Raw genomic sequence first — 26,158 nt, forward strand, 5'->3', positions numbered from 1 at the left:
ATGTAATGAACATGCCTGAAGATCAAAGCTAGCAATATTATATGACGCAAACAGCTTAATCAGACTGTATTCAGTCTTGCAGTCTTGTTTTTCTTCTAAGAAGTGAAGATTTCAAAGTGCAGTGAGAAAATGAAACTTCTCTTGCAAAGCAACTTGTTTTATAGATTTTCTTGAATCATTGATTTGCATTATCTTCTGCACACAAGTGAAATAAATGTAAAGGAGGCACAAATGCAGACCACCTTAACTGAAACAAATAGTCAAGAGGCTAAACCTTACCAGACATGAAATTGCTTGTATGGAAAATATGTGAAAGTGAATTTTTTGTCAGTTGTCATGTTACTGATTGAACTATTGGAATAAATCGTCAAACTTAAAGCTGCACTTTTTTGCTGCCCCCAAGTGGTTAAAACAAACAACAACAGCAACAAAAATAGTTAATGAGGCTTTAAAACTTGAGATGCAGCTTTAAAGACTTTAAGCACTAAAAAGATCCAATTCCCTACTTAGGATATATCTATTATATATTGGAATCAGAGTAATTTGAAAGTAGGCATGGGTCGGTATGAGATTCTGATGTTATGATAACCTTAAGCAAAAATATCACAGTTTCACTGTATCAGCGTATTGCGATTGTACACAATCTATTTTATTTTTAAACAACACAGAACACAGAACATCTGTCAATCCGCACTGCACACGACCTGAGGGATTTCTGCTCTTTCTGTCTTTGACCAGTCATTTTAATGTGGAAGACAGCTTATACTGTAGGAACAATATGATGGAAAATATTAGCATCTTGACTTTTGCAAAGCTTAAAATCAGTAACCGGCCCATGCTTATTTGAAAGATGATATATAGATAAAGTTAAAGATTCTACACAGGGGGGCTTTAATGATATAGTCATTTAGCTCAAGTTAAATTTTCTCACTCTACTGGCAGATATTTTGCACTTATGTGAAGAAAAAGAGATAAGATTAAGAGTAAGTCTACCAGAATGAAGGCTTTGCAGATGTTTGCAGCGTACGAATACATACAGCCCCATGTGTTTTGTCGCCTCTTGTTTTGATTCACTATATTACTGTCATGGGCTTGATCAAGCCCCATTTTACGTTGGGCGGTATGCTGTAAAACAGTTTGATTAGAACAGATTGGCTCACAAAGTGGCTCCACAATGTTTTGATCTCCACTCTCCTCCACTGATTAGCTTCTGTCCATCCTAATTAGCACCAGTTCAGAGTGAGAGAGCCACTTTGACTTTCCTCCCCCAAGATCACAGACACAAATGGTTTTCTCTTGTTGTTCTGATTGCTCTCACGTCTGATGTTTTTCATGCAGTATCCGATTCAAAACCACGCTGACAAAATTCAACATTTACTCTGCGGATTTAATGTGCCAAAGATGGGATCGTGTATGCGTCAGAAAACTGAAGTGTATTGTTGCTGTGGTTGTATCAGGTGGAAGTTAAACATGAAGTGATGCTGTATTGATCACATGTGATGCAGTTCATCAGCAGTCAGTCCTCAGAAAGATGCTTTGAGCTGTGTGACATGAATATGAACATGGATATTGTACCTTTTTTTTGAACAGGGGACCATTTGTGCTCAGTTGTGCAATATAATTCTATTCTTCAACATTTCTCTATGATGTTCATGTAAATGTCTATTTGTCCTGTCCAATGATTTTGCTTTTGTTTGCTTTTTGTTTTCAATATTGTTCCTGTAGGCTTCTAGAACAAAGACGATGTAATTATTTTTGTTACATAGAATAAAACACATGGATGTCAAGAGAAGCTGTTTTGCTTTGGCCCGTGTGTTTCCTCCGATAGCATCTTGACACATTTAAACGCAACGTGCGCGCGCACACACACACACACACACACACACACACACACAACACTCAGCAAAGAGTATGAGTCACCGTCTGGCAATGATGTCACACTGCTGCAGTGATGTCACCACCCATGCTGTTCTCATGGTAACCATGCTGAGGCCACGAGGCAGGGGGAGTACACAAACACACGCAAAACACTCACACCTACATCACCACACATACTGATACAAAAACACACACACACACACAGTCATAATTCACAGTGAAATTTAATGACTGCGGAAATTAATTTTGCCCCTGGTATCTGTGGACACTCATTTACTCAGCTGGACAAGCAATAGAGAAATGATTGAACACAATGAAATGACTCATGAAGATTAAGCTTTGACTTAATGAATTTATACAAACATTCACCTCAAGACATCATCCTCCCATGAAGGACAGGAACACCAACAGGCTCAGTTTGTGCTGAGAAATCAAACAAATTTCCTGTTATTAAATGTTTAGTTAAAGGTCAGTACCTCACAATGGTTGTTTTCCAGTACTGAATACTTGTGAACATCAACAGAAAAAGATCCATATTTTACATTTTAGTGACCTTATCACAACTCTGCTTCTCAGCTTTCTGGTTTTAGTTCATTCTTTTGTTAAAACCCTTTTTTTCCACTGCCCCTTCTCCAGCTACCCATCACAGATCAATATAAATCTATTCTGAGCTGGGCTGTATCGGGCTTCAGCTCAGTGGAAAACCAAACATCACAGAAACGCAGGCAGAGGCTGAGCAGCAGAGAAACCAAATCGCACTGCAGCAATAGAGGTCACGGTGTAGAGGTGCAGTTTGCGGAGCGGCCACAGGGTGGGGCTGCAGGCTCGGTTACGCTCAACTCCTATATCCTAACATCATGTCAGTGACATTTTGACTGTAAAGGCCTTTCGCGAGGACCATTGCAAAGGTCAGATGTTTGGTTCCCTCACGACATTTTTGTGTTAGTGCAAAAACAAAATGCAGTACAGTGAAGAAAGAGCAAAGGAAAGACATACAAAGCAAAACCTTAAATTATTTTTTGGTGAAAAGAGGGTGATAGACATTGGCACTCAACTACAAAACAACACTTAAACTCACACTGAGTCACCATCAGTGACCAGACAGACAATTGTGGCTGCTAAGCAACCCTCTCTTACTCTGTCAGGGTCCAGCTGATAAACACACCAGTCCTATGTGGATGAGTAGAGACTAATGAATGAGCAGCAGAAAGACTAAAACTCCACCTCCGATTACTACCAGTGTTACTATTACCACTGCTACCACCACAACTACCACTACTATTATTATACTAATGCTACTACTTAGTGTGTTTTAGGGATATCAATAATCATTTGATGCTACAAAACCTTCTTATATTGATTAATGTATATCTCTATCAGTGCATCTGTATCTTAGCATCAAATTATGCAGCAGGAAATACTGCAACTACCATAATTATGGTATTCTTACTATACTAATTATACAATTCAATAACTGTAACAAAGAATGATAAATATTAAAGGGGCTGTATGTAGGTTTATTGCTGGGAGCAGATGGTGGTGATGGTCATCATTGCATTTACAATACAAGAGGTTCGAATATGCCCAGTGAGCAGCGCCACTTCCTCAGGACAGTATAGACGACTACTGTGACTGCGATCGAAAAGTGATGAGATGGACCTGCTGGACCAGGGCTGGTTGGTTAGCATGCTAACTTCAGTAGAAAAAAATGAGTGATAGAACTAGAAGAACAAAACAAGAGTTAACACTGGTATTGCCTTTCACTGCTAGAGACAGCTCATGGTGGGCAAGGGAATGAAGTTTGGTGTTAAACTTGCAACGTTTCCTCTAGACTGGTAAGTAAACAGCAGTTTATGCTAATGTTAGCTATGTAGCAAGAGCAAAAATGCACATATAGCTCCTTTAATCATAAAACTGAAAATAAAACACAAAAAGTATAAGAATCTCCATCAGTGTGAGTTTCCAGCCTTGACTATGACTACTAAACATCAAATTTAAAGCTATGGCAATTAGTTCAAAATGTTAAAGTGAAGCTAATATTTGGGTTTTATCTTTCTGAGGTCAATGAATGAGAACTCCAACTACCACTACTACTATTACCACTACTACCAGCACATTTAATCTTACATTACACACTGCTACTACACTACTATTACATTAGTGCTTCTGCTTCTGGATAACTGCCCATTCCCTAAGTGATAACAGCAATTATTTGATGTCACAAAGCTTTCTTTATCATCTAAGGTGGTTATTATTGGCCCAGATTTCTCTTGAGAAGAGATGTCAATGCAATGCTGAGATCATGTTTAAATATGAGACTGTGTTACAGAAAGAATAAAACATACGATGCATTTCAAAACCGAAATAATACACTACTGTTTCATCTAGTGCTACTATATGAATAATATATAAATAATAAATAATAATTAGAAATAAAACAATAAATAAAAGAGTGCATGATACATTCATATCTACATATATTCAAATAGTAAGGGATTAATGCATGGAGTAATAAAGAAAATAAGAATGATGAAATTATATTGTGTAATACTGAGTTTCACTTATCATTTAATTATTTTGTTGAGTGGGGGCTCTACAGATCAGAGACTGGACAGTAAAATCAAAACATGCTGCAAATACAATGAGCCCAGTTTAGAAATAAATCCATGACTACACGAGGCAGTGAAGTGAACATGGTGGCTCTGTGCCAAGGCGATGTCTTCCTGTACTGTGTATGCTCAGGGAGTAACATCATCTTTGAAACCATAAAGCATGTATCATTTCTTTTTCTTTTTTTCCCTTTCATTAAAACATAAGTGAATTTGTAAAAGCCACCTCTGTGTAAAACATGACAACAGCCCACAGAGGCATGTGGCTGCTGTATTCAACATGCATGAGTAAGGACACTAATGGCCCTGTGTTTAACTCGGTGTACAACCTTGGTTTTAAATGAAGGTTACATCCATTATCAGCTACCTTTAGGCTAATTTAACTCCACTTCTCTCATCAGCCCCTCCCTGACTCATTCTCATTCTCTCCTAGTTATAGCCTTGTATTGTTTAAACTAAAACCTATTTATTCCTCATTGTTCATGTTATTGGTTTTATATTTCAACCATTAAAGATGACTAATAACTTAATGTGAAAAATAGGGACTACACTGCAAAAAACATCACCTTAACCTTTTAATAAGAGTTCAAATAAAGGGGGAGATATTTCCTTTTTTTTCAAATGATGATTACTTGCATGGGGTTTAATGGTGGCACCTCACCTGTTTAAACAGTTTTGATTTGCTTCTACATTAATTATTACTATTTTTTTGCTGTGTGCTTATCATGTGCCTGAACATCCCATGAGCCTCTTGGGCAAATGGCACAGTCAACAGGGGACAGCGAGGGGTGTGTGGGTGTGGGGGCGGAGCCACGCTGAATAAGGAAGCAGGGCTGTGATTGGTCAGCGGGGAGGACAGAAGGGAATGGACCAAGCCGGGGGGGGGCAGCTTAGAGAGTGATTGAATGGGACAGATAGGGGAGGAGGGAGGGAGAGAGGGGGCACTGAGTGGGGAAATAGACGGGCAGGGAGAGACTGCAGCAGATGGGACTGCTGCTGCTACAGCCCGCAACACACTCACAAGAGGATAGGCTGTGTGAGTGACAGTGTGTGTGTATGCATGGAAAACAGAGGAGTGTGTGTGAAGGATAATGGTTGTGAATGACTGAGCATCTTTCATGTGCTCTGGAATTGGATGCAGTCAGCAATAATCCTCGTGAAGAAAAAAAGGATACAGTCAAGTGAAGAGGAGACAGAAGACTGAGCACTTTTTCTTTTCACACTTCGGCTGCTTTCAGGGCAGGTGCAAGCCCAGCAAACTACTGTAGTAAGCCTATTATCAATGTAGAAGTATCTCAATAAATGCTATTGACTGCAGTGGGACATTTTTTTTGCCTAGGTAAAGAAGTGTATCTTAATCAAAGGTAGAGCAGTCAGGACAGTTTGCGGAGCACGTCTGGAAGCACAAGAAGGGGGATTCTCTATGGTGAAGATGAGTCTGGACCCTGTACAGGTGATGAGCGGACAGGTCAAAGAGCTCAAAGTTGCCTCTTCGTCCAACGGGGAGAGCAGAGGATCATGGGAGGAGAAAGAAGAGTTTGATCAGGATCACCTGGGCCTCAGCACCAAGCCAAAACCAGTAAGTGTCACTGACTATTCCTCTGTCAGAATGTCATTAGTAGTATAAACAATGAGAGTGCAAAGGCCTCTAGTTAAGACAAATTTCTTCCAAAACATCTCTCTTTGCCTGCGCCCCCCCCGCCAGGATGTTTACATTGCCCACGTGCAGCTTTAAGCATAGCTCATAAATGGGGGGGGGGGTCACACAAAGAGAGGCAGAGTGAGTGTCAGTGAGTGCTTCTGAGGCCATGGAGTGTCAAATGTCCATGACATCCTTCTTTAAGACTGTGAATGGAATTTCAGTAGGAGACATATAGAACTTCTACAAGCCAGGAAAAGTCTTAAAGTTAGAGGTGAATGCACAAGGCAGTAATGGTAATTCACTTTCCTCAGTTTTCATTCATGACCATGCTGTTCATGATTTTTGAGGCTAGGCTAACAAGCCAACCTACATAACTTAGTGTCTAGATTACGTTATTATTTATCACTTTTTTCATTGGACTTTGGTCTACATCTGGTTTTGTACAGTCTGTATTTGAAAATAAGAGTATGAGACTAAACTCATAGTAGCTTAATAGGAGTAATTTAATTTAATAGGAGAATATTTCATGTAAATGACTGCATGCTACAGCACTGTTGTATAGAACGGGATGATGTGACGCTCAAAGTACAAAAAAAAGTACAAAAAAGTACAAAGTACAAAAACTAGATATTTGATATGTTTGGCCGCCATCTCGCGAAACAACAGTTTGATTATTCAAACTTCACAGAAGCAGCTTTGCTTCTTCTGGGAAGTAAAACTCAAACTAAAGTTTGCAAACGGTTAACATGTATCTGAGCTGGCAATTAAAGGAGAACTAGACACACTGACTGGCAGGGTTCAGTGCTGTTTATAGCATTGCAGAGCATCAACATACTGTACAGGGCACAGTAACATTTTCCAGGGAATCAGGGGGACAGGCTGCTGAGCCGGTTGAATGACTACAGAAAAACAGTGAAAATAAGTATTTAAAGAATATTGTAATTTAATGAACAACAGAGTTTGAGTAAGACAGTATCATAATAAACAAATTAAGAGTGATGAAAATGCTGTTGAAGAGGGTATGAGAGCTAAAAGTAGCCAAAGGCTGAGTAATCTCTGTTGCTTGAGGATTAGTGTGGCCACAGTGGTATATTTTCAGACAGTAAACATCCATTACTATGTAGCAGCTCAACTATCAATCCAAATATCACTGCATTACAGTACTGTCATAAAGAGAACACTGGCCTAATGGACAGCACAGATACATCTCTGCCTTCATCTGAGACTGTGCACAGGAGGGTTTAACTGTGCTCACGTGTAAAGTTACCATATTTAGAGTTTAAAGACACATTAGTGTATACTGCATGTGATTATCCATCAGAGGTAATGGACCAGAGAGATTATAGGGCTTTTATTCAAATTAGATGGTTGTGTGACAGGTAAAACTGAGCAGGATGAAGTTGTGGCCCTGATGATGTCAGTTTGTGTTTTTGTTATGATTGCACAATGCATTTCACAGCTTTAACTTTATGTGTCTTAGTGTGATTCATACTAAATTTTTGACATGTTTCCTCCCTAAACACTCTTTAACATGAAGTTTTATTTAATCTCAGAGTGTCTGACTGGCTGTAGAGCCCAGACAGTTACTGTCTCAAAAATCAAGGGACCAGATTCACTTCATGAAGTGCCTTCCCTAATGATACATTTCCACGGATGACAGCTCTGTTATGCATAACAGGCTACGCAAGAGAATGAATATGAAAGGTAAATGAAGGATAATGATGGAAGGTGTCACATTTAGCAGTGACGGTAGCTTTAAGGCAACAACACAGACCCCAGATTAATAAAGAAGAAATAGCAGTACTAATTCACTACTTTTTAAATTTTATTTATAGTAGTGGTTACATCATTTTAATTAACGTTAAATGGCCAGGTCAGTTATTAAGTAGCATTCATACTGAATTAAAGCCATGTCTAATCCACCTTCAATTACGCTGAATCTGACCAAAGAGTAAAATGACTCAGGGGATATAGGTGAGATAGTATAATAATAAAAGCGAAACAGAATGTCAGAAGTGTGCAGTGTATTTATATCTGTTCTACTGTAAGCTGAAAACTTTGTTGGACTTTACAGCAGTTTCTATCAGTGTATACTCGATTCATATCAAACTCACAGACATACCATTATTCGGTTGTTCGTGTCTGGCAGCATTAGCTACTTCCCTGCAATTTTCAAGCCAACATTAAACAGCCAAACAGAGTTATTTCAGAATGAAATTAAAATCAGATATACATTTTTTGGTATCATACTTGAAATACAAAGGATCTCTGTCAGCTTAGTATCTATCTAGAGCTGCTGAAATCTGCCAGTAACAGCTGTCATTATAGTGAAACGCAAACTGCCTTTGGATGATATTGGCTGGATTTCAGACAAACCAGTACATTAACATTGCTGTTACTGACAGTGTGTTCAGTCACGCTGCTGAGTTACCATATCTGCCAAACCCTGAACAGACTGCATCATCACTGGCCTTTACTTATCTATAAATATCAGGCCCCTACGGGTGCTCCCCCCTCCACCCCCCTGTCACTTTCTCCTCACACTCTCACCTCTATTTTTCCCACCACTTCCCTGTCTGTTCTTTCTCCGACTGTCTGGAAATCCTTTGCACTCATCTCTTAATTCTCGGATGGATGGAGGGGATGTCTCACAAGCTCAGATATGTAAATAACAGATGACTCATGAATGTTAGGTGCAGATACTGGTCCTGCTGATCTGGCAAGGCTCAGGATTAATATATAGTGGGGGAAGGAGAGGAGGGCGACAGGTTCAACAACAACAGTTCCTTTTTTGCGCTGTACTAGACAATATAAAATGCTGTAATTCCTGAGTGTAACTCAAAATAAATCTAATATTAGGTTTTCACTCCCAGCAAGTGTAATTATATACACTTGCCACTGCCACCATGTAAATTAAGAAGTAGGAGGTGATTATGGTTACTGCTGGTTCCTGTGAAGAGCAGCCTTGTGATCGATGCATTCCCAGCAGGTGGGAGGCCCTCTGAGAGAGAGCCGGCAGTTAATACTGCCAGTATCAAATCACAGCAAAGACCTGGACTCTTGCTCTGGAATCACTCCCAGTCTGTGTGACATGTTATTCATAGAGTAAACTGACTCTAATGGATAAGCTGCACTGAGGGTGTCATACATTTGCATGGCTGTTTCTGTGCAGCATTCATCAAGAAACCCATTTGTTCCACTGTAAACACAGCATTTTAAAAGTAGTTTGTCCCATCTGTGTCAGACCTCTGTTATACACAACTACCCATCTTCACAGCTGTTAAAGAATGTGTGCAAATCTATGTATAAAACATTGGCAAAAAATATATATCCATCTTATCAGGTTACTTATAATCTTTAAGGAAATTTTAAAGATGTGGGAAATTCTTTGTGATGAATAAAAAACAAACTGTCATTCTGCTAAGGTGACAGGGAGACGAGCCCGGAAGGTGGAGGGAGGCGTGTTTTTCGTAAGTATGCCCCATCATCGTGTGAGGTCGAAGGTTATGTCCATGGCTACCGAATGACCATCACCACCTGCCCTTTCACCCTCTTTTAACCTCCCCCGGGTGACGGCTGTCATTGTGCCATGCATGGTCACGGACGCACCCACTCTACTAACCAACAACCTGACCTGATGCATCATCACGTGTGCTGTCATGTTGATTCATGTTATACTGGATAGTCACTGGACTGTCTGAGCTAATGAACCAATTTGCTGTGTTCTAATCACTAGAAGCACAGCTGTGGCTCTGATACCTGAACTCATGCTCCTGTGATATCTGAATATGATATATAAGCTCACAGATTGCATGCGCTACTATAGGCTGAGGGGGGAAAAAAAGAAAACTTACTGATTCACTGTAAAGTTGTGAAGGAGGCCCAACTCCTATTTTTTTCCCCATTTATCAAGAGATAAACTGTTGACATATTGTGAAACGATTTAACTCAGAACTGGCACTTCCATGTTAGCGGTTGACTGCAGGCCAGCCTTGGAGACACACACCATGGTGTGTACTTACTGGAGCATGTCATATAACTTTTCTACAAGATGTGTTTTTCTGTCTACAGAAAAACCCTACATAGCATCTAGACATTTTGGCAATCCCATCAATTGAAAAGTTGAGGATAGCAACAAAGGCTAACTAGCTTCCACTCTGAAGCTTGTTAACATAATCCATGATTCCCACCCAGTTATATGACCTTTATGTTATTTCAGCACACACAGAATCATCAGGCAAAAGAGCAAACACAACTTAAATGCCTTCGTTTGCTTAATTACAGTTTTGAAGTAAGTACATCAATCAAAACAAACACCAAATATATATGCTGATATACTGTATACATGTATACATGTTGACTCCAGTGAAAATGTCATCATAAAATGAGCCAAAGAACGTATAGCTCCATATTTAGCATACGTTTGGGCATGAATATTATTTTTACCTTCACCCGCCTCTTACACATCTGAAGGTCCTGTGTGCTCATTTAGTTTTGTCCAGACAAATTGCAACCTTCACTTGCACCCTGGGGAGCTCTTTTTCTCTCTGGTGACAAAATAAAGCTATTCTTATGAGTGTGTGGTACAAACACTACCTTTACAGACACTTGTGTTTACATACTGTGCGTGGCTTGCAGGAAAGTCAACTGTGTCTTTGTGATTCAAGTGCCTGACCTCACTTATTGTCCTTATAGTTTGATATGAACATGTTCACCTAAGAATACGTCTGTGCCTTATAAATGCATGAGAGAGTATGACTAAAACTGACACTCCGTATTTACATGTGCAAAAATATGAATTACAGTTCACTTCAGCAAACGCAGACATACACAAATACTTTTAGAATAGGTGAAATTGTTAGTGGATTATGTTTGATCAAATTCAACTTTTAATTTGACTTGGATGTGGGTCAGGATTATTCCTGAAAAGGCGATGCATGTGTGTGTGTTAACAGGTAAGTAGGTGACATGTCAGCAGGCAGCAGAGCTGTGATGGAACAGGGCTAAATAGAGGAGGAATGGCTCAGTACTCCTCTCTGCCTGTGGCCTATTTACCAGCACACAGCCACTGGGGCATGGACATAAACATGCATGTGTGTTGATACACAGACATCTGACCCAACTGGGAACACACACATAATTCATGCAGACGTATATTGACTGACAAGCACAATTTATGTTCCCACATTCCACACATTCACACACAACCCTCAAACACACACACACACTTTCACATGCACATTACCATATTTTAAATTGGTCAGCCCCCCTCATCTGAGCTCAGCTGCCCCTGCTGTGGGTACTGATGCCGGTGGCCCCCGTAGGAATGCTGCCCGCCCCCTCCAAGCACAGTTTACCAGCACCCAGGCGTAAACACACACATTAGGCAACATGAAAGCAACACGAGGTCACCGTGCCATCGAATACGGCTCATTTGAGTCCATGGGGAATTAGTCTTGGATGAAAATCATATGCGACCACAGAGCTCCAAAATCATCTCAGTCCTGGCAGGACTCTGATGTTGCATGTCCATTTGGGTGAGTCACTGCATGCTGGAGCAGGACACCTCTCAGTTTGACGCAGTGTAATTCAGCAACACGTTTTCATCCTCCAAAAAGACCACAGAGTTAAATGAACATATGACAGCTTCTGACTGTCTCAACAAACACTACTTAAACAATAGGGTGTTTGGGTGCTAACTAGTTTAATGTATCTAAATTAGCAGCTCAAGAGTGTAATCATTAATGAATACTGGGACAGAACAAGTTTGTCAATTTTAAATTTTGCTGGAACCAGAATAAACTGTCAACAAAAATATCCAGTCGTACAGATATTCAAGTTGTCACTTGGACAAATAACAGCTCTGAGCAAAACTGATGTGAAGCAGCACCTCTAAATGCTGAACTCCACCCATCCATCCAATATCTATAACGCTTATCCGTTAAGGGTCGCTGGGGGCTGGAGCCTATCACAGCTGTCATTGGACGAGAGGCAGGGTACACCCTGTATGGATCACCAATCCATCGCAGGGCCAACATATACAGACAAACAACCACTCACACTCACATTCACACCTACGGCCAATTTAGAGTTATCAAGTGACCCAACACACATGTCTCTGGACTGTGGGAGGAGGCAGGGAGTACCCGGAGAGAACCCACGCAGGCACAGGGAGAACATGCAAACTTTACACAGAAAAGCCCCAGGCTCAAACCGGGGCTCGAACCTGGAACCTTCTTGCCTAACCCTAACCACTGCACCACCATGCCACCCTAAATGCTGAACTCGTTTTTAATAATGTGTATGTTGCGGAGAGTTTTTGAAATCACAGCATACTACATACTCAGTTGTCAGTTTCTTAGAGGAGTTTCCGTTGACTGACTGAGGTGGGGGATGCGAGAGGTCTTCTTTTCTCACTATACGAGATGACACCATTCTACTAATGATAGATGCCCATTCATACAGTATGATGTTGTTCCAGGATACTGTAGTGGCATTACAACAGCTAACAGGCACGACAGTAAGTGAAATGTGTCACGTTTTTGCATGTAGCCCAGCATGTATTGTGATGTGAAGAATTCTAATTATTCCCCTAACTGCATCCGTATAAAGTTTTAATAATGTTGCCCACAAGGTCACTTTTAAAAACATCACAACAGCACTTGCATGCACTTGTAAAAAGGAGACATTCAAAGTATTATTAGCAGGGTTTAGTTTTAGGGTCACCTCAGGTAAATAAATAAATAGGGTCATCTTTCACCTCTCCTCCCTCTGTGTTTTCCAGTCATCATTTCAATGGGTCATTACTGTTCGCTCATCCTCCCTTTTATCCCCTGTCCCTCTTCTTCATACCGTTCTCTATCTTGTCTGTTTTTTTTCTGCAGCCAAAACCAGAGAACGCAGTGACCATTGCTGTTTCCTCTCGCGTCTTGTTTCGGACTGAACGTGAGCAGAAGGTGTTTGAGCAGAAGGGGGTGGAGGAGTATCTGAGATACCAGGTAGAACACGAGAATGAACCCTTCGCGCCGGGACCTGCTTTCCCCTTCGTCAAGGTCAAAGTCACACAAACAAAACAAATGCGATTACAGACACAACACAGTACAGCCCAGACTTAGATTTGCAGACTGACTTGTGACTGCCTGTGTTCTGACAGGCTCTGGAGGCAGTCAACGCTCGTCTGCGAGAGCTGTACCCACAGAGTGAAGAACTATTCGACATTGTTTTGGTGACGTACAACCATGCACACGTGGGAATACGGCTCATCAACACCATCAACCATCACAGTGAGTCTTACAGAGATCTAATTAAAAAGTAGATGAGCAGGGTACTTTATGCTCAGCAACTTTTTCAGTGCCACTATACTCTGTGCACAATTTTAAAATTTATGATGCTGGTGACCCTCGGTGGCCTTGTTAAAAGATACAACGTGGCAGACAGCAGTAGTGTCTTTAAATAGCTTCCTGTCATAGTGTAACAGCCCACTGATAGTTTAATAAGATATCAAGTTTCAAGCACCCACACATACACTTACACTTCAGTTTGACAAGATTATTATCTCTCGCTCCATTAGCCAAACTGATCACACGCCGCCCACAAAATCACTTAAACACCATCATTTGTTTTACATTTGGGAGAGAAATTATCTTATATGGTGCAATATAGTTTTGTTTTTTCAAAGCGGCCATCCCCATTTTTGGAATGTTCCCAGTCCAACTGACGCTGTCTTAAAGATCACTTCAGATGTGGCCAAAAATGCTGTCAAATGTGACACTTTTGAAATGAATGTGAAATGTGTCCTGGGTGCACTTTCTCTAATTCTGTTGGAACTTTTTTCTTTTGTTAAACAGATCTCTTTTCTCATGAAGAAACAAACAAGGAACAAATATTGGTTCCATAATTGGCCAAGTTTGCAAAGATTTATAAAAACAGGTTTTTACTTGTCATTTTTATCCATTTAGGATTAGTTTTACAACAGAATCAAATATGCAAAAGTGAAAGAGAGCTGAATACTTTCTAAAGCCAGTGTATGTGTCAGAAAAGTATGAAAGTAACATGACATTATATGTAATGATGAACAGGACTCGAGCATGTGAATTAAAGAGGTCCAGTTAATTGAAATGTTTTATTTTTACTCTCTCTCTGAGCACTGACGTTCGTTCCAGCCCCAAACATAAAATTAATTTACACAACATGGTTGATTTGTGATTATTAGTTCTTTAGCATACACTTTGTTGCATCCACTCTTTTTGACTCAGTGTTCTTACTGAAGTTATGTGACTTTAAGGAAGGAAAGAATCTGCACTATAAGACATTAAGACGCAGACACTAATGTAATGAGATAATCCGAGTTGGTCAGGATACCGAAGCTGACGCAAGCTCAGCTGAGGGGACAAATAACAAAGTGTATGAACAGCTGACTGGTAAGGATCCTTCCCAGGGAAATCTCAGACCCTGTGATGACATCTTCCTCACAGACCACTTCCTGTTTCCTCTGAGCTTCAGGCCGGGGTGATGTGGAGACTACGTCCTCTGGGATGCAGGAATAATCCGAGAGGCCCGAAACAAAAACAGGTCTTAGCGGAGCCAACAAAGCAACGCATGGCCTTCCAGATGCTTCCATGTTAGATCTCTGTGGTGGCCCAATGCATTCAAACAGTTCCCTGACCTTTGACCTTTGCTACAGAATTAAAGGAAAACATGGTCTCTCTGAACATCACTCTGCACTAGGTCTCCACGGGTGACACAGCTATAAGAATTTATTAAGGCAGAAATCGTTACCTTCTCTTTTACTTGAATTATTATTATTTTATTTATTTATTTTTTTTTTACATATGAAGACCACAGAGGAACATTTCAACACATTTATCTCTCATCATCTACTTAAACTATTTTTAACAGCTGCAGGATGGAGTATAAAGTTTCTCTCCTTGCATTTGGATGACTGGGCACAGCTATACAGACACATACTTGGCAGTAAATGACAAACATAGGTGGCCGCCTGCAATTTCCTGCACCTGTTTAGCATGTATACATTATAGGACCCAGGGGCTATGATGACTGGCAGGTCCTGTAATGTGCTCCGTGTGAAGTAAATTGAAATTTCATGTGATGACATTATCATTCTCTATGCAAATCAGAGCTACATGACCTGATGGAAGCACCAATACTCATAACGTCCCTCACGGACACACGCCGAGCTGCCATGACAGCAACATATTGAACTGTACAATGAAGCTGCTCATACTTTGATGTGACAGCAGGATCTTCACAGTCCTGCTGAGTTCCTGCTTTCCTATTACCATGTTTTAGATCTTTGGGAACAAGCAAATAAATCACACACAGATAGATGATATGAAAACATTTTTGCAGTAGGGGGGAAAAAAAGAGATACAAAGACATCAGTGGTGAAGACATTTTCCCTTGAGTGACTCCCACGCTCTTGTTGCCTGTCTTAAAAGCAGGGGACGCTTGGGAGGTTTGAAATGAGGTACGGTACCACATAGTGGGCTCACCAGAGCCGGACTACAAAGCTAAATAAACCATTTAGGAAATCTGTTAGTTCTTAGAGTGGTGGAGCGATCACTCAGGGGGCTTAAAGCAACACTGTCCCTCTGTTTCTTTAGCTTCCATCTGCCTCCAGCCTGTTAATGAGTCATACTGTACAGAATCTGTTTTTGTTCCTGTCTTATCGTACTTATCACTTCATACCACTGGATACCAGAGTTTAGCACTGCTGAGATCTGATTTATCTGAATGTGGTGCTGACTCATGCTAATTTGGAGACAGTTTGTCTTTTGTGCCTAAACTGGCTGTTCACAAGATCCCTGTTGATAAAGTTTGAATTTCTGACAGTGGCTCACTACATTGAGCATTCTTCATTGGGGAGACTATATTAACAGGTGTAATAGAAACACAGGCCAGTGTGTTGTCAATATGTTTTGCTTTTTTATTTCTTTTAATTTACTCAGGAATATGATTGATTAATAGCTGATTGTATTTTAGGGTATATTTCCCATTAGTAATTAAGGGCCACATATGGAAGCCAAGAACAGCATTATCTTATTATGTCTAGTCTTGCAGTGCAAGACATATTAGTCTTTTTTGCCAAATGAGCACAAGCTGCTGTAACTCTACAGTTATCTGTGTTATCTATGGAAGCTGAGAATGACCTTACTTGCATTTTTTTATGCTGTTCTCTCAAGATCACAAATCATTCTGTTAGTTCTTGAGATAACATAGCTTTTCATGTGATAATGACATAATTTGACTCATTATCTTATCTATAGTAAGTGCTGTCCATAGCTACAAATGTAAAAGCTAAACCACTACTGTGCAGTATATATCTGGAAACAGACAGACAAAAAGACAAAAAGAAAACTGGCAAACCAAATATCTGCATGGATTTGATTTATCATAGACTGACAGGACACCTTTTGTTGTCCTTCACATTAGCATTTTTGGGGCATTTTTATAAAACCCTCAGCCCACACAACCAAACAATAACAGCTAAATCCCCTGGTCTTTATCCTCTTTCAATTGTGACACTACAAAGCTGTGCTTCACAGGCAAACATCTGGTCAGGGGTGGGAGATTCTTCCTGTTAACAGCGATTCCTGCACTGCTGTACAGATATGTTGATCAAATCACAACTTTATGAAAAATTTCTGATAAAATAAACATAAATACAGCATCATGACAACACTTGTATGATGGGATCAAACAGACTGGCATATACAATCAGTGATTACAGAAAATACGGAGTGTCACTCCACTGATTTACCACAAAACGTAAGGTTGGGGTGTGCTACTCTGTGCCTGTGAAAACAGTTGTATCTTGTCCTCTGTGGCTTTGAAAAGCCTGAGAAAATAACCCCGGTGATGTAACAGCGATGACATCACATTTACCTCAGCTTGGGCTTGGATAACCCTGCATGACAAACTGAGGGTGTCCAGTTTGAAAAACAGAGCCATTTACCTGACAAAGAGGGTCAAATGAAAAGATGCTGCTGATTGCATTATGGGAAATGTAAGATCCAGTTGTCTTGGTGCTTGACCCATGCTATGGACTAAAAGTGAGGATATCTCAGCTTCTGCTGCGTTGATTTTGATGATTCTATTCTATTCTAATCTAAGTGTGATACTAAATTACCCTAGAGCCCCTTTAATGTGAATGAAGTCCAATACAGGTTTCTCGCCCAGACTAGTGAAGCTTTAAATAAATGTCATAACCTTGCAGCTCCTCTTTTAATAATCAGCACATCAATCTCCCAAACGCTAACCTTCTCTTTTACTACATCTCCATCTATCTTGGGTGCCATCCACTTTTTCTCATTCTATCATAACCTTCAACTCTACTCCAACACATTTTATCACATCTCCATCACAGCATTAGTCCATTACTTTACTCCTGTGCCCCCTCTAAGAGCACCCCACATCTCCTGTTCTCTCTGTTCCCTCATGAATATCAGCTCAGACAGATATGATCCACAGCTCAGTAATCACAGATCTAATGACCTAATATGAGTCTCCCCTCGATCTCCTCGTCTCTTTTGGATCAGGTCACAGCGCAGAGTTAAGAGGCTCCCTCAGCCAAAATGCAAACAGACACTTTCCCACCCGTCTTACTCCCCTCTGTTTCCCATCAGCCCCTCTTCCAGTCCCCTCTTCCCATTTTGGGGTTCACCCCCTCTTTGGACCCTCTCCAAGTTTTAAGTAATTGTAAGTTTATCCTCTCACCCTGTCTTTGCCCCCTTTGGCCCTCCACTTCACCTCCAATGAACCTACTTACACCTTACTACTTACTCCATACGATCAAGCTCAGTATCCAGTAATAAGGCTGTTCATCTATAATTTCTATCACATGTAAAAATCACCTGATGTTGGTCACACCTCATACTCTGTACATATATAAATAGACATGGGTCTGTAATGCTGCTAATGTACTGTATGCTGATATTTCACACTGAAACTAAAAACCCTGTTGCTTCTTGTGTCTCTCGTCCCCAGACTTGTTCATTGAGAGATTTTGTATGACCGGGGGGAGCAGTCCCATTGGCTACCTGAAGGCCTGGCACACCAACCTCTACCTGTCTGCTGATGCTGAGAAGGTCAGGGAGGCACTGGCTGAAGGTGAGCACACACACACACACACACACACACACACATACACACACACACACACACACATAGATTAAGTCTAATTTTACAGGGTATTTGCTACTTTAGACTGAAAGATGGTGACCTACAGTACAGCAAATCATACCACTAGCAAGCTAGTATCTCAGTTCTGTCTTATTCTGGTTTTGAGTATATCCATGATATGATGTCCATGCAGAAAGTCAGAAACATGGTTAATGATCTTCCTGTTTAGATGTCACTGATATTATCCACAGCCTGCAACTGTCAAACCTGGAAGAATTACAATTAAGAATTCTTTAAAGAGAAACTTAGGAGCAAAAGATTGCAGTTGTGGGGGGGCTGGAGCCAATCCCAGCTGACACTGGACTGAGAGGCAGGTTACACCCTGGAAAGGTTGGCAGTCTGTTGCAGAGCTGACATATAGAGACAAACATATCCATACATAACGTATACTGTGTATACAAAAGTATACAGTGTATCTTCTATATATACATATTTCTATTTGTGATATGCTAAAAAAAATAATCAAGATGAAATAATTGAAGATTGGTTTAAAGGAATAGTTTGACACTTTTCAACATGTGGTTATTTGCTCTCTGAGTGAGAGTTAGATGTTAGGATTGAAACCACTCTTGTATTTGTGTGTTAAATATGAAGATCCATGAAAGTAGCAACAGTTGCCTGTCTCCTAGTGCTTGCTCATGGTGGGATTTGTTGAGTCTAGATCTGCTCTGTATGAAAAGTGCCTTGAGATGTGATTCGGCGCTATATAAACAAAACTGAATTAAACTGAATAAAAACCAGAATATTCTAACTTGTTTGTTTAATCCATACATCTCCAAAACATTGACCCCTCAAGCCAGTCTGTAATTTCTGCACCATCAGCTTCCTCAGGAGTTCAGGATGAATCCAGCTTGGCTCCGTGGCTGCCTGGGCCTTTACCAGTCTGACAGTTATTTAGCATTTCCATCCAGTCAGTGTTAATGGGAGACAAGACTGACAACATCCGTGTCACACTTTCATTTCGGCATGTAGCCTTATGGTAACACATTATAATACTGACAACCAGTATTGTTGCACATTAAATTCACAGGTCCTGCAGAGCTCTCACACGATGTATGACCTTTCTTTAATGAATCGCTCTCATGCTGCAGATCGCAGCTCACATATTGCTTATTTAGTCAGTCAACTGCAGTAATGTTGAGTTTCAAATATCTTTCACTCATTTCATTATTACATGAAAATCTATTTGCAGAGACGATAAACTTAGAGAATAACCCATCACACCAAGCATCACGCCTGTCTGGTTTCACTGTCCTCATTGTAATATAAGGGCAGTTGTAAATGTGAAATAATTTAAAAATCTAGAAAAGAGGTCGGCTGGTTTGTCAGATATATTTGATTTCAAATAAATGGAATAAAAGTTGCCAAAACTTCCAGGAAGTGCCTTTAAACTTCAATTTAAACGGAAAGTAGCATGAGGTTACGAAAATTCTTACACACATGCACAGAGCTCACTGTGCTGGGAATATACGAGGTGAATTTTTTCTCTCCTGTTTGCATAATAAGTACTGCTGACTGACATCTTCTCCTATGCTGCAGTGACATTACCATAAATCAGCATATAAATTTTTTCCTCTCTTTGTATTTGCTTGATGGATCCCGCACGTCACTGCATATCAAGATATACACTGAAGGGAATACCAGTAGGCAGTAACATCCCATTTGCTTTAGCTGCGGCTCTGAATATGTATCAATATTTGAAAACATGGGGCTGTTCACTGCCAAAGACATACAGGATGTTAATATGCTCTGCTGACAAGGAACTGGAAACAAAAATATATTGATGTGAAATTTGCACGACTTGTGGTGACAACCGCTTCGGAGGGTTTAAATTTGTTCAGTGCAGCACATTTCATGCTGCATTATTATAGCTGTCAAAAAGAAATAGCACATACTGTAATAAGGAGACAGGCAAGGTTGAAAAGAAAAGCCTGAACACAAATGATGAAACTGGTTTTTAACGACTTTGAAAACGAGATTTGAATTGGCGTAGTTGACCCAGAACGTTTCATATTTTCCAGATTTTCTCAGAGTAAGAACCAGAAAGAAACAACCTACTGTATTTATTATGTCATGACCTCTGCATGTAGAGGGCTGAGGGAAAACTAACTGGAGTGCTGACTGATCACAGCATGACCACATACCTCTCAAGGTGACTTCAGAGACATTCTTCATGTGACTTACAAGCTTAATGTCACTAATGCAGACTCCATGGGAAGCACACACCCAGCAACACCCCCCACCACCCCCCTCCCCACACACACCGACAAACAAACAGAGTCAAGCAAATGGAAGTCTCCTTGACATTTTACTTGAAAGGTCTCAATTAGTTGCAAAGCCATTTTGTTAATGCTTTCTGTATGCTGAGGGCCAATACCAGTATCTGCTCTGAGAGAGATTTCTTAAATAGCCTTACAGCTGTAACAGCGGCAGTGAAAACCTTCCTGATTTGTTCTAGATGTAAGAGGAAATGCAGTGAACTGAAGCGAAGTACAAGCTGAGTTTACTGTACTTAAGCAAATAATGTTTCTCTTTGCTTGACTCTGATCCAACCAGCTTATGACTGTCAATTTTTCAAAAACTCACTTTCGACCAAAAAACTAGCACAAAATTCTTTTGAACTAATCCAAACCACTTTGGTTGCAGCTAGCAGGTGAGCTCTCAGCTTTGTTGTCATTATAGAGTCAGGCAGCTGCTTTACACTGTCATATCTTTGTTGGTTATTTTTGCCATCTACAGTGAAGAACCCAAAATAACTTCTACACACTGTTTCTCAGATGCGGGTTTGTGCGTAAGGGTCCTCCTTCATTTTGCCAAAAGGACATGTAATGGGTCAAGCTGATAGTGAATTTTAAGAGCACCCTCTGCTGGATCAAAATGCAAAGCACTTAAAGTTGTCTGTTGCGCATACAAACTAAATTTTGAACTTGAAAAGATAACCAAAGTTGAAAAAATAGTGGCAACCAGATATCAGAGTATTTCTTATTTCTTAATTAGTGAAGTGATGTAAAATCAGGTTTTACTGGAGCAAATGATGTTTCTGTTGACTTGATTCTTATCCAGTCAACATTTGATGTCTGCAGGCATCTATCACCTTAATTTTAAGTGAAATGAAATGAGATAAAGTCAAGTAAACTAAAGTGGAGTGATGTAAACAAAGCCCATATTTCTGTCTGTGTTTGTGTTCAGGCATTGCAGCAGCCACCATGTTCATGCCAGAGAAGCTGACGGAGGTATCAGAGTCCCAGCTGAGGGTGGCGTTTGACGGTGATGCCGTACTCTTCTCTGATGAATCAGAGCGCATCTTCAAGGCCCATGGGCTGGACAAGTTCTTCGAACATGAGAGGGAAAATGAGGACACACTATTGGATCATGTATGTAGTTTTTACTCTAGGTATATGCTGACAACATAGATGCCTTATATTAAACTGGCTAAATAATCATAGATGGAACTGGTGCAGGTTGCATTTCATGCTATTCAAGAAAGGATGAGATTTGTTTTTTGTCATTTATTAATTAAAAGAAAAAACATGTCTATAATAGAAACTGAGGCAACAAAATGAGCTTTAAACCCTAATCTCCTCTGTAGCTTTACACTGCCACCATGCAGCCCTAATCACCTGTAAATGATTATGCAGATGTTCATGATATAAAATCCATTTCATTAACTGATTATTCTATGAATAAATTATGCAAAATAATATGATAAATGGTTTCAAAAGTCACTGAGAGTTAGACTGTCAGTTAGCGTGTCATTCTGTCAGGCGGCCAGCCAGTTTATAAAATTATCTGTTATCTGCTTCACACTGTGCTCTGTAAAATGGTTCTAATTCAATAAAAGATGCTTCTGCTACATGCGCTTAAAGATGTGGTATGAGTGGCGATAACAACTAATGATGCAAGGCATAAAATACACAAAACAAGACACTGAAACACAAGAGAATATGCAATCACCAGCTCTGCTTATCATAATCTGTTCCTCTTTGGCAGGGACCCTTGAAGGGCTTTCTGGAGGCACTTGGGAAGCTCCAAAAGAAGTTTTATGCTAAAGGCCATCGACTGGACTGTCCCATTCGGACCTACTTGGTCACAGCTCGTAGTGCAGCCAGCTCTGGCATTCGGGCGCTGAAGACGCTCAGGGCCTGGGGTCTGGAGATTGACGAGGCCTTGTTCCTGGCAGGAGCGCCGAAGGGCCCCATGCTGGAGAAGATCAGGCCGCACATCTACTTTGACTGATCAGATGTTTCATGTGGAGGGAGCAGCAGAGATGGGCACCATCGCTGCCCACGTGCCCTATGGCATTGCACAGAAACATAACCCCAAACAGAAAACCAGTGCGGGGAAGTAGACAGTAGGACTTCAGGTGCAGTCATTAAGCCAGAAATGGAAAGCGAAGAAAGATGGGATGGAGAAAGTTTGGAGAGATTAACTTGTACTGTATTGTATGTGGAAATGCATCATTTCCATACTGTAGCAATTGTAATGTAAGTCTGTTTTATCACAATATGAACTGTCTCAGCTTCATGCTGTCATCTTAGGAGTAAGACGCAAGGATAGGTAGAGGCCAAGTGGAGGTCTGGAACCTAGGATGACATTTCAAAGGTGCTTGATTGTCATGGTGACCTGACTGTATTTCTTTCACTACCACTTGTCTTCATAAAGAAGACACCTTTTCAGTGAAGGAGGATACTGAATGAATGGACTCACTGACTCCTGATAGAAGTAAAGCACAAGGACTGCAATGTACGCTGTGAGTAAATGAGCCATAAGCACAGTGCATAAATATTATAAGGTTTAAGGTTACAGTGATGTGCTGTAGAATGAGAGTCATAATTTAAAGCAATACTATGTAAGTTTTGCTGAGCAGTGGCAACAGCAGCCTCTGCAGCCACAAGTGGTAATTACAGGACACTGGCACATGAAATTCTCTTTGTCTCTGAGTTTTAACGGTTATGGATACTGTAAGCAGCGTATCCCTAGAAACTAACAGCTAGTGTACAGAAAGGAAAGCCAATCAATCACTCAGGCAACAAATACAGAATCATCATATCAGTATAAACTAGCAATAATGCTGTCCACTCATGTCAAGTCCACATTTGGCTAATTTGATTGACCGAAACCAACAGCTGTCCTCTGTGTAGATGCTAGGAGCTGGCTTTAAATGGACTAAGTGACTAGCAGCGGGGCTGGATGGCAACTCAAGCCATGACAACAGGGAGTTAGTGAGTTACACAATATGTGGATATTGTATATATACACACACTACAGAAAATACAGTACCTGATATTATGTAGCTTGATAATGCACCAAGTTACAAATTGTCGCTGATGTCTGGTAGTAATGTACACAATATAACTTATGTCTGTTGATGACCAGGGATGATAGAAATACTTAGTTGTACTGATTATAAGTCAGGTCACCTACTGAGGAGATAACAAGCTAACGAGCAGCTGCACCAATGAGTTACGTAATTCATTGACGTGAAAGAAAGAATTAAATGTTATCTGGAGACCTATGTGACATAGTGCCGCGAAGCCTTTCACACTTATACCTAGTCAAGCCAAGTTACTTAGTGCAAGAACAGGCGTTCGAAATGAAAAGGAATGAAAGAGTTGCCATTCTTCTTAATACAAGTAGGTGTACTGTCAAGATGAGTTTGACTTTACAAGAATGTAAAACTGTTTGCAACTATACAAAATGTATTGTACATTACTGAACATAGCAACATTATCTACTATTGTCTTAGTCCACAACAAATATAGGAAGCCATAATTTTCAGTTGGTGCCTTAGTTTCAACAAAGACACTACTTTTAGCCATAATAGCAGTGTGGTCAGTGTAGCACTTTGGTCTTCAACAACTGCTCGATGCACTGCCATTAAATTCAGTACTGATATTAATGGTCCGAAGACGACGAAACCTCCAAAATGAATGATTTGTTTTCATCAGCATTAACATGCTAAGATCCTCAAAGCCCATCTAAGCCTTAGTACACCTGAGGCTAACAGTGGATACTGTAGACTGATTAAAATTTTTGACAGCTCTGCTCTGAAATGCCCCTAAAATGGTTGTTTGGTGTATAATAGTTTGACTTTGCTCACTTAGGCCAAATAGTAGGCTCCACTAGTGGTAAGAAAAGCACAGTTTTATCTCTGTGTTTAATTCATCCAACAAGTGTTTTATGAGCATTTCAGTGTAGGACGTTTAAGCAGCTATCTTGATTTTACTGCCCTCTTCTGCACACCAAAGCTAATACCAAGTCACACTCTGCTACAGTGGCGATTGATGTCGTAAAATGTAACCAATTTAACTGCATTTGGCAATCAATTCCCAATAGGTAATCAGTTTCTCATTTCAGTCATAAGAACACGTACATGTTTTAGAAATACATAAATTTGTCTTTCATTGGCAAAATGGCTGCAGTGGCCTTTTGAAATGTCAATCCACTTCCCATCACTCTGTCACTATTGGCCAAGTCCTCAGAAATCTCCCACCTTGTGTACATTTAGCGATGCTTCATTAAACCTCATCAGCCGTCTGAGGACCATAGAGCTCAGGAAAGTGACAAAGCGATCCACGGGTTTCATTTCACAGCCAAAACACATAATTAAACAGATGTGTCTCTTGGCAGTCGTTTGTCCCTAAAACGATGGCTGAGTTGTCGGAGGTTAAAGTTTCAGCAGGACGAGCCAATCAGTCAGGGCAGTTTGGACTTTACTGTGTGACATTCAGGACTCGATTAATGCAGACAAAGTGTTGTTTGAACTTTTCGACTAAAAGTTTATGATGACTATAGATCCTGATGAAAAAATGGCTTTGCAATAAGAAAATGTAAATGAGCAATAAATAAAGATATAAATCATAACATTTGCTTTTCTCATGAATGAAAATGGCCATACACCAAATGACTTCTATAAGGAAACATGCATGATGAACAAATATCTCCTGCACTGAGTCACTGATGTGCACTCCTTCAGTCCACCATGGAGTGGCAGCACTGGAATGATAAATGATCTGCTGCAGCAACCGGTCCTCAGTCAGCACATGTTGTTTTTGTGAAAAATGTGGGGGAAATCATCATTTGACACTGATTTACCATCTCCACACACATTAAAGTTACCTTTAAATTTTATCTTCATTTATTTTCCTCTTTCCAACTGTCCTAATTTCTTTTTCACTCCTTCCTTTTGTCATCAGTCCTTCCATATCTTCCCCCTGTTCAATCTAATATTTCACTCTTCACAGTGAACAGAATCATATTACTACCCACACTCTCCTTCCCAGATTCACATGTCTCTGATAAATGAGTTAATATTCCCAATCATTCCCGGCTGAATTGGATCTTCCCTGCAGAGTCTGGGTGATAAAAGCCAGAAAGCGCCAACATCCAGCTCTAGTCTACCTGGCGCCATATTGCTAACAACACCACAGAGACACGCCCTACTGGTAAACGCTGATGGATTGACATTCATGTGGATTTTATAAGCTCCAAAAACAGCAGTGGGCAACGTCACTGGCAACATACAGTCGAGCACTGGGGGGACTGATATATAAGATAGGGCCAGCTGGCCAACTCTGCAAAGCCGATGCACAGTTCATAATGACACACTTGCGTAGGCTGCCAGCTGTATCCATAAACAGACAATAACCATCAGCGTGAATGGAGAATAGGGAAAGAGGGTGCCAGATTGAGACAGCGCCTGGAGAAAGAAATGACCATCACAACCCCACAATCCTGCATCTTATAGATACCCCAGTTAGTAGATAAACGCTGGAAGGTGCTCAAGTGAAGTACAGCAGGAGATTGGTAGGATATATTTTCATGTGAG

The 26,158-nt window shown here is 40.5% G+C and overlaps 1 protein-coding gene across 1 annotated transcript; it reads left to right on the plus strand.

The window, feature by feature from the left end:
* Positions 1–5,418: 5,418 nt before the first annotated feature.
* On the plus strand, positions 5,419–25,194 carry nt5c1aa (5'-nucleotidase, cytosolic IAa). Its single transcript, XM_018701348.2, is given in 8 exon segments — positions 5,419–6,066; positions 9,555–9,599; positions 13,014–13,181; positions 13,283–13,412; positions 18,136–18,258; positions 21,520–21,704; positions 22,321–22,563; positions 22,565–25,194. Coding segments are annotated over 8 exon segments (1,164 nt in total). The 5' UTR covers positions 5,419–5,910; the 3' UTR covers positions 22,679–25,194.
* The last annotated feature ends 964 nt before the right edge of the window (positions 25,195–26,158 follow it).

This window comes from Lates calcarifer, linkage group LG3, assembly GCF_001640805.2.
Source record: "Lates calcarifer isolate ASB-BC8 linkage group LG3, TLL_Latcal_v3, whole genome shotgun sequence".
NCBI classification, from domain to species: Eukaryota; Metazoa; Chordata; class Actinopteri; family Centropomidae; genus Lates; species Lates calcarifer.